Genomic DNA, 18,428 nt, shown 5'->3' with positions numbered 1-18,428 from the left:
GTAAATCATGTAATATGTTTGTTATAAAAATACATAAAGAATGGTATAGCTTTGATAGTTGTGTGGTGATCTGTTGAGGATTTTTGATTTTGTTACATTTTTACTACATGTGACAATACTGCCCCCCTATTAATAGGTTAGAATTTCATATTGAATTTCCTTATGTTAAGAGTTAATGAATGTTTATATGGTAAGAGTTTAACTTTTGATCTATTAACCTTGTGGCCAATCATATCATAACAGTTAAATTAGATAAGTAGTTGCATTGAATGATGGAAGTTTCTGAAGTAATAAGAATGTAGAAATCTAATATGTGAGGAATTTCAGGCTGAACATTTTCTTTATTATGAAATAATAGTCTTATTGAATGTTTTATATTATGAAATAAGAGTTATCTTGAAATTCTATTTGAGTATGTTTCTGAAAGTTGAATCTAATCACACAAGTGCTGCTTTAACTGTATTTTACTACTAGAAGTGTAGATGGTTTGAGAAAGTTGAATCAATGAAGATTGGATGTCTAGACGTCTTGAGAAGCATTACTATGAATGTTAATGTTTGGTATGTTGATATAGGATTGACTTATTATGAAATGGATGTATAATGCTGAACTGTTTTTCTGAATGGTTTTACAATATATGGTACAAGGTGGTATGAAGTATTCAGACATATTGACTCTGAAGTGTGAATTTACATTTAAAACTCAAAACTTAATTCTCCAGTGTAACAAAAGTTATTTGCCATCTCAAGTCAAAGTCAGTCACATCTTAAGAGTTCCCCTGAATCAAAGAATTTGGAATGAAAACATTTAAAACACACCCAAAACTCTGCCTGTTTTGACCAAAATTATAAATAGAAAAGCTTGACTGAGCTCAGTTGAGCTGCCCTCCAGAAACTAAGAGCCAAGACATAATTCTTACTAAGATGTCTCTTTTCTTTGTTTTTCGACCAAGTATATGCGTATTTTAATCTTTTAATGAAACAAGTTCAGTTTGTTTTTGTTATATTTGTAACATTAAGTCTTGTGTTTCCACATATAGTATTTCATTTTGAAGTTTACACTGACACCAAATAAAATTTGAGTGTAGTCAGGAAGTTTATTCAGCACTCAACTAAGTTTACAAGAAGCCAGCCAAAGCCTGAATCTTCAAACTGAAACTGGATCTCTGCCTGCTTGCTGAGAGCAGCGCTGCAAACTGGGAGCTCAGCCGACTGTAAGACTCTTTCCAGAGGAGCCTGAGACGGCTTGACTCCTCCTCACTGGTGGTTCAACACCACTGCACTGCAAAGACTCAACCCGGCCCAAGCTGAGCCACACAGCACCAAGCTGTAACCTTACAGCTGACTCCAACTCTACCCACAACAATGCTGGATCTGCTGAGATGACATCAACTACGACAACAGTAAGGCATAACATGGCTTTGATCAAGGGTTGATTTTGATGTTGAATAATGTCGAAATTAAAAGATGGTTTCTTTAGAGAAGGTGAGTTAGCTTTCTCTTAGCATTCCCTGTTGCAATACGTTAGCCTTGAGTAACACACTTCGAGACATTATTTCTAAACAATTCTCTTTATTAGTTATTTTTATTATCATTTATAGGCCTTGTTATTCTATTTTATTTATTATCTTATGCATTATCATGTATCCTCAAAACATTTAGCTATTAATAAATGTCTTAATTTATCCTCAGAAGTTGTTGTTTTCTTTTGCACAGCAAAACAGAGGTCACTGCTTAGCCAAGAACTTACGGTTTTGAGACTAATTAATTGACCAAATTGATAATTAAATTCAAGCTTTAATGTTTCCTCCAGACATTAAAGGTTACTTGTAGGAGGTGGTGCCCAGACAAAGTTTTATATTAATAAAAGTATTAATATTCCAACAAAATCATTACCACATGCACCAACTTGCCAATACCATGAATGTAACACTATCACAGATTTGGCACCCAAAACGTAGACTGAGGAGGCAGAAAGGGTATGATAAAACAGTTTTGACTAGATCTACAGCAGTGTTACAGTCAGTAACCAATTCAGAGGATAGAGAGGTAAGTCTTCATAGCATGTACAGGCTTGCAAAGGATCAAATACTGCATTCATGTCATATCAGTTCTTATCATAATTAAAAGGTTTTGATTTATGAATAGTGTTCATTTCAACATCCAAGTAGTAATTACAACTCAGATTTTTAGGAAAGCTCTGATATATCCAACTTAATAATAAAGAAAGTGCCTGAAAACCAAACATGGACGCCACGTGTCAGCCAAAGCATGTTGTTCAATGTAATTAAACCCCAATGTAATTGATGTGGAGCTCTTTTATCAATACACATTATTTTTAACTCTCACAAAACAAACTAATCACACAAGCTGTCTGATAACATGAACGCTCATAAGGTGTTAACATGGGAATCTTTCTTATCTCTAACGTCCATCCCATGATGTAAAAATAGCATAAGGCCATAGACAGAAAAAGACTGACCTCAATAACCTAGAACTGATTGCAGATCAGGGATAGATTCAGTAGTGACAGCTGGTGGACAGGTGCAGAATGGCAGGTGTGGAACAACAGGAGAAGTTACTACTATATGTACAACACTAATCAGATGATCCAGAGGCAGAAGAGGGATGCGAGGAAGATGAAGCAGCTCTCACCATGACAGACTGCTGCTATACGAGAGAAATGTGCTACTCCTTCTCTGCCTGAAGCAGAACATTTAGTCAGAGACATCCTGTTATCTAGCATCTAACAACATTATCTGCACACACAATATACAATCCCTTACACCCTCTCACATTATATTATTCTCCCATTACCAAAGAACTGCTGTTGATTTTAGCCAATTTCCTGCTGTTGGGGTGTGTTGGGCTGTGTGTGTGTGTGCGCGCGCATGTTGATGTATAAATGAGATAGAGTATTTCAATATATCGCCCTGGGAAAGAATTAAGATGTAACAACGTACAGAAAAGCTGTGAAACAAGCTAGCTTACATTCATCACTTCCACTCATGTTTAATTTCACACACCTAGACAACTCTGAAACCCATAACAAGATTATGTGTGTCCAGCCATGAAGGCTCACTTCAATATGAGCATGAATAAACAGCTGATGGGTAAACACACAGATCACGGACCACATTTAATGAAGAATTCACTCAGGATTTATCTGTGAAAGGTACACTTGGATGTTGAATGTAAGCAAGAGAAATGTTAGGTATGTAACACCAACACTTGTTTGTTTTCTTGAATGAAATACTGTACAGTGCTATGTCAAAGTTTAGACATAGCTTGAGGTTTTGCACAATGTGCTTTTTTACAAGTTTATCTTAACATTAAATTATTTGAAATTTCTTGTCTAAATGCTACAAAGTTATTTGGTTATTTTTTTGAAAATTCAAATAAATAAAGACATTCAGTGAATTACTGTATACACATGCCCTGTGCTTAATACATACATAAAGACAAGTTTTTAATCAAGATTACTATTCAACGCTGTATTAAAGGGCAAGTGTGTAAGATTTAGTGGCATCTAGCGGTGAGATTGCAGATAGTAACCAAATGAATACCCCTCCCCTCCCCTTCCCCTTCCAAGCGTGTAGGAGAAGCTTCGGTAGCCAGAAAAAACACGAAAGACCCTCGATAGAGCCAGTGTTTGGTTTGTCCATTCTGGGCTACAGTAGAAACATGGTGGTGCAACATGGCGGGCTAAGCTAACAAAAAAACATCAATTGTTATTTTCATGGGATACATACACTAGTTAAAACATACTTATGAATGTTATATTCCAGTGTTATATTTCTGGATCTTACAATCAAGCTGCTGCTGACTGTGTTTTCTCTCAGAGTGGAAGGCAGATACGGTGTAAATGTGTTGTGTTTTAAGACATTCAGCTATGTCCACTGACACAGTGAGTTAACAAACTAATAACGTCACACAAATCCTATGTTTTGTCTTGTCTCAATAGTGTTTTTCCTCAGTGAAATCCAAGGCTGTGTACACATTCAACACCCACATAAAAGTGCCTTGCAAACAGTTTACTAGTGAACAGTTATAAAGAATCAAAAAGAATCATCACTGACAATTTTTGTGTTTTTACACTGAAAAAAAGACTTTCCAGAATCTATTTAATCTACTGTATAATGTATTTTTAAATTCCATCATTCTGCCCTCTATGAACTCTGAAATTATGAGCTTTTCAGTTTCAAAGAAAAAATTAGTCTTATTACATGAAATAAATTGAATAAAAGTGTTTCCCCATATGATAAATCAAGTCTATTTCTTCATACAGAACCAGCAGTGCAACACTATAGCATCGTAGGTTGCATTTAAGACTGTATAATTCAGCACAGCATGGGGTACATGCACCGTGACCCAGGGCATCAAGGGAGCAAATCGCATTTCAAGCAAAAGTGCTTGCCATTGTCCTGTGGATTTGACTTTTACAATTCGCTCAAACTCTCAAACTTTTAGTCTGTTGAGGTAAAAGTTGCCTTCCATTACATCAGGAAGCAGCTATAGCTCCCCACAAGGGGCCTCTTCTGAGTTCTCACACGGCACATAATGCTTAATTGATTCAGCAGGAATGTCAAAAGAGAGGTATTTAGGGTAGTAGAGTTACTGCTACGCCTCCTATCGTGCAGAAACTGTATTGTCAAAAAGTCCCTGGAGGTTTGCAAGTAGCCTATGCAGCATCACCAGTGCTACAGTTTGAGCAACACTTCCTTCAGAGAGTCAACCTGGTCAAAAATGTAGAAAGACTGGTTGTCCCACTTGGTGCAATCATAGATAAGCTTGAAACTATTACGCCATGTGTAAAAAAGTCAATGAGTGGAGTTCACCATTTCTTTACTGACTACTTCTGATTTATTATATTTACATTTTATTTGGTGTATTTATTGTCAAACTTTGCTAAGTGCTGCAGTTGTTTGGCTACAGAAGTTATTAGGGTTTTTGGTTTTGCTTGCCTCAAGTACAAGTAATAATATATACTACTCTGAAAAAGGCTTAGGAGAAAGAATTAAAATGAGGTAGAGTCATAAAAAGAAGAATGAAAAAGCTATAAAAAGAGGAGACATATACAGTAGTCACAAGCCAGTAGTCTTTAAATCCAGGCACTCAACTTCTCAAGTCACATCAGTTCAGAAATTAACCATTGAATCATAAATCATTGGCAGAATGAATGGTTGTTGTCCAAAAGTGAACACAACTTTATACTTTACAATTAATGCAGGCACCAGGGCCACAAGGTTATCATCATATTTGTCAGTCACAAGTAAACAATCTCAATGAGTATTTTCCTTGCCGTAAAGAAATAGTTATATGCTAAGAGTTAAATTCCTTGGCTGTCAAGGACTCTTACCGCACAGACATGAGTATTGATTTTCTCATTTAACTCTTGGCAAGAAAGTGAAAACGTGTATTACCCAAAATGTTGAACTATTCCTTTTAGGCGGCAGTTCTTGTTAGTTAGTTAACTTATTCATCTGGAAACCTAGGCAAAAATTAAATGGATTTGTGAACCTGACACTACACGGAGAAGGAGAATAACTATCTGAGCACAGGTTTAACTGAGTATAAATGTGTCCTGGACACTGATGCAGCAAACTAAGCAGTACCAATGGGCTGAAATTATAACTGCATATAGATTAAAGTAGACGGATGTAATGCATAAAGTATTTTTAAGTGTAGACATGTCTTGCATCAAAGCTTGTTGAGCTGTTGTTGAGGATGTTGTCGATGGAAGGCAGAGTGCTATTTATTATTAAATATTTCATGTCAGACAGCTATAAAAGATTGGACATGAGACTAGACCACCGTGCAAAGTGTGCCATTTTAATGCATTTTCAAGAAGATCACAAAAAATATTAAAGCAACCAGCAACAGACCGACCCAAGATATATCACATATATTGCAATGTCACATTCATATAATTACATGTGACAATTGCACAGTCAGTGACATTAATTTTATAGAAGACACTGATAGGAAAAAGGTTTGTGATTTGTAAAACATTGTATGGAGCATCACTTAAGGTTCTGTTTTAATGACAGATTGTCTGTTTGTCTTCTATCAGCACCCTTCCTGTGATCTGGAACTCCAGCGCCCTCCAGTTGAGCACATTCCCTGGGGTGAAATTTAGATCGTCCACGTAGCGCTGGATCTCACAGGGGGAAATGACATAGTCCCACATGTGGACATCAGACATCATGCCAACAAACGACTGCTTGATGTCAAACCCCCCACCATAGGAATCCTGCTCCTGTAGAGATGACAGAGAGGTGAGATTTAAAAAACCCTGAAATCTATACTTTACAGACATACATTGAATCCAAAATTACCAATTTACAGAATTTGCTGGAAAACTATAAACCATAAGGTTTAACAATAAAGTGTTACCTGGCCTAACATAATAATGGGACTACTGATTTTTGATCCGCCAACATATTTCCTAATCGAGGGATTTCCATCAAACCACAGCTGTACCAGTCCAGATGCAGAATCCCATGTGGAACAAATAGAGTGCCATGCATTCAGCTTGTAGTCCTGTCCTCTAAACTGTGTTCTTTTGTCCATGACAAATAAATCAAACAAATCAGGAAGCTTGAAAATCAGGAAGGCATTGGGAGCAGTGGGTGTGGCCAATGAGAAAAGGACGTGGCCTCTGCTGAGGTCTGTAAAGGACCTGTAGGTATTGAAAAGAAATTATTATACTTAGTATTGTGAGAGATACATTGGATTTTTTTCATGCATTTTGCATTTTTAACACTACCTGAGACAGACAGTCGCAGCACTGAAATCCTCTGTTGGTGTACTCAACGTCACATTAGCTGTGATAGTTTCCTCTGGGAAGGTAAGCATTTTACCTGACAGATCTACACACACACACACACACACACACACACACATACTTTTGTTATTACTGGTTCAACGGATTCTTTTTTCAGTTGGTTCTTAGTACATCTCCTGTTATTTATTTTAAATTTGAAAATGAAATTCTGCCACAATGTTAGCTATGAAATACAAATACTTATATGACAGAGATTTTAGATATCTTTGACATTAGCAATTTAGTTATACTATACAAGCAGGTTTTGCCCAATTGCAATTATGATGTTTGCAAAAAATCTAAATCATATTTAGTTTCATTCTATTAATTTAGGAAAATATAGATAACAAATAATGGTAACAAACTGTATACATCTGTATACATACAACTTCATTGTGAATTTTCCTTTTGCTATTCCCTTTGTTAAATAAAGATTTTTTTACCCCGAGGACTTGCACCACAAACTGTCAGCATCACCAGGACAAGCAACAACGCCATCTGATACAAAGACATACAAACAGACACCACTGAAAATGCTTAGTTTAAATCCAATAAATCAAATGCTGTTGCACACTACAAATCAACTCACTGAATACAACATACAACACAGATGTGGGGGAAAAAGTGCAGTAAACTTTGAATCGATTATGTCTTGATCTTACCTTGAAGTCTGTGTCAGGGTGTGGTGTGCAACAGTCAACACTGTGACTTTTATACGCTTGCTGCTTCCTCATTCCTGCCAGGGTGTATCTGCATTTCAATCGTGGATCTGTGATTATGATATTTTTGGCCTCAGAATCCAGTATTGCCCAATGCGTGACAATCCACACATATGACTTCCTTTGTTTCCTTTTAACACAATTAACATGCACATGTTAACATATTGTGTTCTTATTTTAGAAGCTTCCTTAATGGAGCATTGTTGTCACTAAGAGCAGGAAAGTGCGCATGACTAACTGTGGGCTCTTAATGCGGTCTTATAAGGCATATTATATTCATACACGTCCAATCAGAGCTCTTTAGTTACTATAAAATAATGAAAAATTGGGGATTAAATTTAACAAATTTAACAATGTAGGTACTAAAATAACTATGAAAATTAAATAAGGAATAGGAATAAGGAAATAAATTAAAGCTGCAAGCAGCGTTGGTCAGACTCTGGTCCGTCGGGATCAGATCATTTTGCTTTTTAAAAATGAGAGATATTTCTTTGCTTTTATTTTGAAAGTTTGATTGATACGTGTACTGTCAGGTGTGTAAAGACAATAAGTAACTGCAACTGGACACAGAAAAATACTCATACATTTGAATGGAGAGTGTGAGTGAACCCACATCTTTTTGAACAATTACTGCTTCCACATAGTTTTAGATACAAACTTCATTTGAACTTTAAATGAGTCATGACTTTGACCTACGAATCTTGAATTTACATGTTTTTTCTATCTTTTATTGTTTTTGAGATATTAGAGTCTGAGTTTTAAAGTCTTTTCTTGCTCCTCCTGTGATTTTATAATGTATTGCGGAATGTTTCACAGCACTGAGGGAGTGACATCACCAGGAACACTTGGAGAGGAGGATTTCAGAGTACGCTTCTTGTGAAATCTCCTCATAATTCCCATGACTTTGGCCAAATCTTACATTAAAAATCATATTTTAGTAGGAAATTTCGTGGCAAATCCAGTATACAGGTTTGAAAGTGGTCAGACCTATAGTTTAGACATCAGAAGCCTCTGTTTGACACAAAGTTCATGCCTCCCCATTGTTTTACATTGTAAGGGTGATGTGGCACTGCAACTTTCAGGGCTTATAAAATCCAAACCGTTGAAGTTATTGCAAAGTTTTTAACAACTTTTTTTCAGCATAGAGTCATAAGTCATCTATTAAAGTTTGAAGCCAATACCATTAACGCCCTCAGAGGAGACAGCGTTTGTTCGGGGGCCAAAATTGGGGCAAAGTCTTATTTTGAAAGGCTGATTGCGGACTTCCTGTTGGATTTAGGACAGGGGTGTCAGTGTATGATTCGTAGGTCTTGATGAGACGAATAATTGAGTTTTGGTTTGATCTCTCTACGACATTCCAACGGGCTGTGGCGGCCATTTTAGTTACATAGGTGGTGCTAAAGAGCATATTTTGGCACTTTGGGGGTTAATTTTTACATTTTATCAAATTTTTCACCAGACCTGATGTGCGTGCCAAAATTTTTGAGCATGTTTAGGGGGTCAAATTATGGGTTTAAGTGGCATAATAATAAAGAAAGAAAGAAAGAAAGAAAGAAAGAAAGAAAGAAAGAAAGAAAGAAAGAAACACACGAAAACAATAGGGTCCCCGCCCTTAGGTGAGGACTACTGTTTTACAGTAGCCCTGTGCCTTTTGGGCTCGGTCCCTAATAAATCAAGGTAATCCGAAAGAGATTTCATCAGGCTGAGGTATAATTAAACTTACATGTGATTCCGTTTGCTCTTTTGTTCTGAAAAACCCAATCATTCAAAAGGAATTTGGCTGAAGCCCTAAGAATTAAGTAATACTGTATGACACCTGTCATCAACAGAATAGGTCACAGTGTGTGTGTTTTATTTTCAACATATATTTCATATGTACAGTATGAAATTGATAAACCAGTTGCTTGTAGGTCATTGAAACCACAAATAAACATCAATTATCTTGCCTTTTGAGGATCAGTAGTACACTCAGTGAAGGGAAGTCATGATGATAACACAATAAAGTGCACAAAATTTTGAGCAGTTACCAGGGAACAAATGAGGAACTAACTGCTAGTAAATCATTAGTTACTGGGCAATTCTTAAGTAACTTCTTATCAAATTTCATTGAGTAGCTAATGATTAGTTAATGATTAGTTAATTGAGAAATAAGTGAGAAACAAATCAGGAATGGCCTGATTTGATGAACCGTTTACAAGCGCTTCCCTAATAATTTTTATGAAGGATTATATAGTAGATACTGATGAATTACTAGAGAACAGACTGGGAGATCCTATATTAATGAATTATTAGGTAATGATTAGTTCATGAATATCCATGAATCGATCATACTGACCACTTTCTTCATGAGTCGTTCCTGATTAGCTCTGAACCAGCTGCTGAGTGGCACAAAGCTAGTAACGACTCATTCATTATAATTTCTTAAACATTAGTTACTGTTTTGGTGCACCCCATGCAGATACATAATACTGAGTAGTTACTAAGTAGTCCCTCGTTATTACTTCATCATTATCTTATGATTACTTACCCATTTGTGCCCCCTCAAGTAGTAATACTGAGTAGTCCTAAGTAGTCCGTCATTCATGGTAAATGGTTAGTGGACTGCTCTTATATTGAGCCTTTCCAGTCTTACGACCACTCAAAGCGCTTTATATTACATGCTAATATTCACCCATTCACACATACATTTGTACACTGATGGCAGAGGCTGCCATGCAAGGTGCTAACCTGCTCATTGGGAGTTCTAATGCTCATTCACACACTCACTTATTGATGGTGCAGCCTTTGCGAGCAATTTGGGGTTCAGTATCTTGCCCAAGGTCACTGTGACATGTGAACTGGAGGAGCTGGGGGTCGAACCAACAATTTGTAGATGACAGTAGATGACACGCTCTACCTCCTGAGCAACAGCTGCCCCATTATGATTACTCTTCGTTATCTTATGTTTACTTACCCTTTTCGTGCCCCCTCAAGTAAAGTGGTACATAATACTGAGTAGTTACTAGGTAGTCTCTCATTACTTCAAGCCATTACTTACCCTCAATGTAAAGTATCAAAATTAACAAATAGCTACTGGGGTTTTATTGGAGGATTCACAATTAGTTTAATAACAGACCAAAGACCAGCAGAATTCTCATAAAAAATATTTCAATCATCATATTCAGGGTGCATTGCCCACATTAATATATACATCCACATGACATAGGCCTATTGGATACAGTTACATCATGATCGGTTAAAAACATTCAATAAATCTAATTCTCCATTGTTGACACCGTGGGCAACTGCTGGTCCTTCAGTCAGTCCTCTCACCTTGCTTTCATCAACTTTCTTAAGCAGCATCACTTCTTCAACACTGAAGTAACAACAGTCTCTCACAACTGGAAAATTTAATTTTACTCAACATGAAACTAAATCTACACAAAGGGTGAATGATTTTATAACTGTAGAGTAAGGCTTTAGAACAGTTTGGGAAACTTTTCACCTTAAATGGGATCACAGTGGTCTCAACATGGTCTCTCACTGAGTGAGTGATTCAAGATTCGTTTGCAGGAGGAATGGGGTCTGTTCAAGACAGCAAATACACTGCTGATTCAGGTTGCCAACATTTAGCTGCAATGATTCAACAGCATTGGTCTTGGACTGCAATCCAGATGTATGACATTATCTAGAATGATACTATTTGCATAGGCTAACATTTAACGTTACTGCATGCAGTGCTGCACACACACACACACACACACACACACACACACACACACACACACACACACACACACACACACACAAACACAGACACACACAATGTTACTGTTTGGAAAAGAAGACAGCTATAAGGATACACTTATAGAACAGAGAGAGAGAGAGAGTGTGTGTGTGTGTGTGTATGTTTACAATGCATGGTTAAACCTGCAATATGAAAAAACGGGTGATTGAGACTGTCTCAGATCCTTTCACTCCTTCTCCCTCCCTCTCAGGTCTCGATGTCTCGAAGTACGAAGTAGCACCATATACTTTATTTAATAATCAGATGTTGCGAAAATATACGTGCTGTACATGATAGGGTAGGACTATGTTATAGCAGCTTTCAGTTTGAAAACAGTATCTTTATCCAACTAAACTCTCAGCTCACTGGCTTATCCTTCACGAACGATCATTCTCAGTTCACCAGTTAGTGAGCTGAACTGAATGTTCAGCTGTGTTTCAGTTCAGTGAGTGGGACTATGCAGTCAGAGCTCCAACTTAGCCAGGTTGTGACAAATCCCAGAATATGAGGTGATATGACCTCTTGTTCAGGTTTCATCAGTGCTTTCTTCAACCAAATCACTAACTGATACAATCAAGTATAAATCCAACATGTTTGTCCTGCAGTCAGACTAATTACATGGCTGAGTGAAGGCTATGTGACACAGTGGAAACAGAGATTAAAGGATAGATTCACATTTTTTTCAAATCTATCTTAAAACAGTATGCAGGTGCTCATGTATACATTGAAACCATTTTTTGTCTATGATTCCTCTTGTTCATACTGGCCATTAAGAGATTCCTTCCTAACATGCTTCCAATATAGGTTATTAGGAACAAAATCCACAGTCCTCGTTCTGTGCAAAAATGTATGTTATTTGTAAGTTTACTTGAAGCTAATATGAAGCTTCAATCTGAGCTGGTCAAATCAAGTGATTATCTTCCAAAATGTCTGTCTTTTTGGTACAAAATTTGCTCTTTGTACTTTCCTTGACAATGTTTGGTTGCTGAGCTTTGGTGGAAGGATAGTGACATAAAGAGGGAACTTTGTAGTAAAAAGACTGTAAGTAGACGATCCCCCCTTGATTTGACAAGCAGACTGTTGAAGCTTCATATTAATTTCAGATGAACTTTAGAATGAAGCCAAGATTTTATCTCCCATCAGTTACACTGGAAACAGTTCATTTGCAGAGACCCAACCCACAGCATCTTCACCCTTCTGCTGTCTGGCTGTTTTTATCTCAGTGCTGTCACACTGCTGAACTGGACCTCAGCTACATTACGCACATTTAAACACTATGTTGATCATGTGCAACTGTCCATACTGACACTGACTGTATTATATCTCAGCACCATGACTGTTTAACATTACCTCTCCTCAAGTGCAATAATGGAATTATTTATCATCCACTGTGACTGTTCCTTTATTTATTTCACCCCTCCCTTAACTATAATCTGTTCTGTGCAATATATCTTTTCTATGTATACATTCAGGAGGGATCTTGTCATGGCTGGTTTGAACAAGAGGAGCAATTACAGTAAGCAAAACCTGTTTCAATGTTCTTACAAGCACCTGGCATACTTGAAAAAAATATCAGACTATCCTTTAAACCAGGAGATAGAGATCACAAATGAATGAGGAAACTGAAAGATCTCTCTGTCAGTCAGTGGAATGTAGGATAACACACCTTTGTTGTTGTTCTTCCAGACCCAAATTGTTTCTACTGACAATTTTCTCTTTTATTTTTTCAAGCCAGGCTGTTCTCTGGAAAGGACAAGTCAGATAAGAATGAGGATATTATGTGAAGGCAATCAGTTTTAGAAAACTGCCTGTTCATTTAACCTGTAGCAAACCCCAGCCAGACAATGGTGAAGCATACTGATGTTTCCAGAAGCCTTTATTCATGTTCAGCCGTCATTCGTATTTTGAACACAAACTTACTTTTCCTTTTGTTACACCTTGTCTTGATGAAACACCGGAAGAGCTACAGTATAGATAAATAAGAAACAAACAAACATTACTTGTATGCCATATTTACCATACATATGGGCATTAATCAAAATGTTTACTGATATATAACATCTGGTACAAGCCCATGAAGCTTGCATTACCATGACATTACAGATATCCATACAAATCTTGTGGTACAAAGCTAATGTTAGCATGACTTTTACAATGGCAATACATTCAAACACTCCCTCGCCATTAAATCAACCAAATCAAATATCACTACACATAATCATAAAAACAAATTGAATCACATAATACCTTGCTCCCATTCCAGCTGGAGATGCTCCCTTTTCTTGCCAAGCTTCCTGTCACCGACTCAGATCTTAACTCTTCTTACTAGTCCATCTTTGTCAGTGGTAGTTCCTGAAACTCTACCCAGTCTCCATTTGTTCCTGTGCATGTGATCTCCTTTCATCATTACATCTCCAACTTCTAGATTTTTTCTTGGGGAATGCCAATGTTTGAGAGCTATGTTGGCAAGGTATTCTTTCCGCCATTGACTCCAAAACTGTTCTGCCAGGTATTGAACATGTCATCATTCATTCATTCATGTCTTCCCTGACGAATTCCCCCGGGGGAGGTAAGGCCTTGGTAGATTTCATAGTCAGAAAATGATTGGGAGTGAGAGGCTGGAGGCGATGGGGGTTACTGAGGTTGTTACTGAGGTCAGTGGACGACTGTTGGCGATTGCCATAGCTTCATAGAGGAAAGCCCATAGTGAGCATCATTTAGCATACCAGAGGGAAGGGTAAGCATGGACCTTAGAATGCTTCTCACTTTCTTAATCTGTCTCTCCCACACCCTTCCGACATGACTTGAATAGTGTGCGTTCATGTTAAAGTCGCAATTTTTCTCAGCAAGAAATGCAGCCAGCCAGCCTGCATTAACTTCAAATAGCTTCAATGAGCTTCTTTGAGTTCATTTTTGGCGCTGACAAAGTTCCTTCCTCGGTCAGACTTGATCTGACGAACAGTGCCATGTATGTTAATGACACATTGAAGGCAATTGATAAAGGCATCTGTTGACATGTTGTCAACCATATCAGTATGGATGGCATGGGAGCTGAGCCAAGTGAAGAGAAGACCATATCTCTTGTTCTCCTTTCTTCCTTGATTCGTAAGGAATGGGTGGTGCCATCTACAGGTGACGCATTGACAAATGTAGGATGCTACTGACAGGTTGATTTGTGGAATCCAGTAGCTGTTGGACCTGACCTCATTAATGGTGAGACCTTTACCCTGATGTTTCATCCTTTTGTGGTGATGAGCAATCATCATCTTTGTGATATGATGATCTTGCAGGGTTATGATGGAGTTGGGAAGCGGGGAGTTGCACAGTTTTCCCAAGGAAAGCATCAAGAGAGTATAATGGATTATGAGATGGTAAGGGGACCCCTTTGCTAAACAGTTTCAATTCTTCATGATACACATTTCACTGGAGTTGGGGGGGGTGTCTGACAACATAATATTGACCAAAGTTAAACACTGTGACAAAACACTGTGACAACACCAGTAATGTTATGTAGAGTTAAGATAATGACAAGATTGTTTGAGATTGGTAGAAATATTGGGAGGGACAACTCAGCAACACCTTGACATTGGTAGAGACTTGTCTGTACTGTCCATACACAAATCTATGCATGGTACCACGTGTATTGTAATTTAGTTTCAGTGTATTGAGGAACAATGAATCAAAATGCATTGAAATCAAGACTTTCAAGAGGTGATTAGCTGCATGAGATAAGTTAGATTCAAGATTGAAAAAAATGCTGCAGGATTATGGCTACAGGCATAAACCTATTCCTTATTTCTTTTTTTTTCCAATGCCAGATTGTGCGCTTGAATTTTTAACACACTCATGGATGTGCCTGCCTACATGTGTACAGACTGAAGGTTGATCACTCATCATCAACCTCTATCAGTTATCAGGGATGTTCTTAGCTCTGTATCAACAAAAATGACTTGCTGCAGCACACCATCAAGGGCCTATCTGTACTGTCACATCCAAATATTATGTCCTTTCTGCAGAGAGCTTGTGTGATGGAGGAGTCAGCATGCTCCTATTTCCACTGATGTGATGAGATCCAGTAGTGACTGGGGAGAAGCCTGCAGCTCTGAGCGAATGTTTCCTGGAGAACGGCATCAGATCAGCTGGAGGGATGAACCCTGGAGAGGGATCAGACTGAGACAACTAGACAGCACACTCAACTCAGCAGGGGAAAACTCCCTGAGTTTGACTGAGCTTCCAGACAGGATTTGATAAAGTTGGCGGGCAGGACAGAGAGAGAGAGAGAAACAAGGCAACACTCTTCAATCACAATTGTTACACTTAAGGTTTGGACAGGTTTTTATATCTGATGAAAAACAGCTAATATAGTATATTTATATATATATTTATAAAATGTAACAATTCCAGCTTGTTTACATAAATAGAAACAGTGGAACAATAGAGAGCTGAAAAAAATGTGTGAATGCATAGTCTTGGACCATTTGAATCTGATTTCTATGCATATAAAGTCTTACATACAAGCACCTATTTTTGACGGAACTACAGAATATAGTGCAATTCGGACACTCAAATAAAATAGTGTCAAGTGACTTGGACTCAATAGGGACAATTTATGGGCAGGTGCAGAATGACAGGTGTGGAACAACAGGAGATGTTAGTACAGTATGTACAACACAAAGATTAATCAAACGATCCAGAGGCAGAAGAGGAAAAAGAGCAGCTGTCTCCATGACAGAAGGCTGCTATACGAGAGAAATATGCTGCGCCTTCTCTGCCTGAAGCAGAACATTTAGTCAGAGACATCCTGTTATCTAGCATCTAACAAAATTATCTGCACACAATCTGCAATCCTTTACACCCTCTCGCATTGTATTATGCTCCCATTACCAGGAACTGCTGTTGATTTTAGCCTGTTTCCTGCTGGTGTATTTGGCTGTGTGTGTGTATGTGTGTGTGTGTGTGTGTGTGTGTGTGTGTGTGTGTGTGTGTGTGTGTGTGTGTGTGCACGCGCACGCCGATGTATAAATGAGAGTATTCCAGTATCGCCCTGGGAAAAAATTAAGATGCAACAACACACAGAAAAGCTGTGAAACAAGCTAGCTTTTATTAATCATTTCCACTCATGTTTAATTTCACACACCTAGACATCTCTGAAACCCATAATAATATTATGTGTGTCCAGCCATGAAGACTCACTTCTATATTAGCATATATACATTGTGGGTAAAGGCACAGAGCCTAGAAAACATTTAATGAAGAATTCACACAAAATTCATCTGTGAAATGTACACTTGGGATGTTGAAAAGTGCCAAGAGAAATTTGTGGTATAATGCACTTGGTGAGTGCATTGTAATAACACCATCCAAATCCTCAACTTATTTCTCTTGCAAATACAGTTAATACAGAAAAATCAAACCACAGATATGTTGAATGTCTGTGTTTCAATGTTGGCAATTATCCGTTGAATAGTGATGTTTTATGATGTGACAACGCTGAGGTTAAGGTCTGGTTAGTAGGAATGTGCAGAGAGCCCAGTATTTGTATTTGTATCTGTATTTGTTGAGGCAGCGAAATTATTTGTATTTGTATTTGAATAAAAGTGGAAAAAGGCTTAAAAATCCTGTTTTTGTTTTTTATTTTAGAAAATTAAAGTGTTACAATAAGTGTTCATAAATAAACTACCTTACGAAGGAAGTCCCCACACCGGGTCTTGAACTGGAGTCTCTCGGATCATAGATGACTGTGCTGGCTACTGAGCTAAAACTTTACTCATTGCCTCATTGCAGACAGGCCTCTACCCATTTATACACCCATAACACAGAGACAGCACAGCATGTAATGTGTAGGGAAGAACTTCAAAGGTGATTCTTGCTTTGCACTTTGCACCAGGAGTGATGTCCAAATAAGGAAAGGTGCGTCACGTAGCAGGTGGATGTGACTCCCCTTGATGAGACCTGCTGATAGACGTGACAGTGGAGCAGAGGAGAGAGACTGAGATAACGATGTAACTGACCTGTACACTGGTATTAGATATGTTTTTTTCCTTCCTGAAAACAAAGAATTTTAAAAATATTTGTATGAAACAAATATTAATAAAAAACCCACTATTTGTGCTTTGCCGAATAACGTATTTGTATTTGGGCACACCCCTACTGGTTAGGTTTAGGTACAAAAACCACTTGGTTAGGGTTAGGGAAAGATCATGGTTTGGGTTAAAATAAAATAAAAAATAAAATAAAAACGGCTGCAAATGTCCTGATGTCTCACTAAGAACACCCGGTTTTGTGGGTTGAAATGGAAGTGTGCATTGGTTTCGAGGTTGTCTCAAACTGTGCTGCTTGCCAAGAAACTTGCTAACAATCCACCAACTCCTCCTCCTAATAAGAAAGTAAGCTCATATAAATGTCATGTGAAATACATCACTTTAGAAATGTTGATATGATGCGTATTCTGGAAATGCTGAAATGTTTATAGGATACGTATTCTGGAAATGTTAATATGCTATGTATTACATGTGTTGAAACATAGATATTCAATGTATCTGTGGTTTGCAGAAATGTACAGTGCCAATGTTTTATTCTGGCAACCAGGCTGAAAATATTAAACTGCTTAATATATAAGGTTATGGACTTATGAAACTTAGGTACAATGAAATTCTGAACGATGACTATCCACAAGTTTTCAATTTTTATCTTCATTCTTTTCTTTTATATAAAGTTTGAACTATAATTTTCCAAAAATCAAAGGAAAATTGTCATATTGCCTGAAAAAGCTTAAAGAAATGCATTTTCCCCTTATAGTATATCGAAATTTTTAACTATGTAGAACCAAGCAGGTTGGTACAAAGATATGCAGGTTTCATTGCCAAAAATGTTTTTTGGTTTACCTAGCTAATGATAAACATAAATATAATAACTTCAACAATAGACAACAAACATTCAACAGGATAGTTTGCTAAAACAAAATATCATTTAGTTGCAAAATTTCAATTATTACAAAAATATGCTGTCTGCATGAATTAGGAAAGTGGTAAACAATGTTACTGTGTGCTGGTGCTATTGTGTTACACCAGTCTGGCAGATATACTGTCTAGCTGCCATAACGTTATTCCTGAAAGAAG

At 37.5% G+C, this 18,428-nt stretch overlaps 1 protein-coding gene across 1 annotated transcript; it reads right to left on the bottom strand.

Moving 5' to 3' along the window:
* Nucleotides 1-5,810: 5,810 nt before the first annotated feature.
* Nucleotides 5,811-7,323, bottom strand: LOC137190592 (C-reactive protein-like). The gene is made up of 4 exons (XM_067600133.1): nt 7,269-7,323; nt 6,769-6,871; nt 6,396-6,681; nt 5,811-6,258 (listed from the first exon to the last, which is right to left on the bottom strand). Exons 1-4 carry the CDS (start codon nt 7,321-7,323, stop codon nt 6,040-6,042), a joined length of 663 nt encoding a protein of 220 aa, XP_067456234.1. The 3' UTR covers nt 5,811-6,039.
* Nucleotides 7,324-18,428: the final 11,105 nt, after the last annotated feature.

The sequence above is a fragment of the Thunnus thynnus genome, chromosome 10, assembly GCF_963924715.1.
Source record: "Thunnus thynnus chromosome 10, fThuThy2.1, whole genome shotgun sequence".
In the NCBI taxonomy this organism is placed as follows: Eukaryota; Metazoa; Chordata; class Actinopteri; order Scombriformes; family Scombridae; genus Thunnus; species Thunnus thynnus.
Note: the sequence above shows the minus strand (reverse complement) of the source record. Positions and strands in the feature narration are given on the sequence as shown.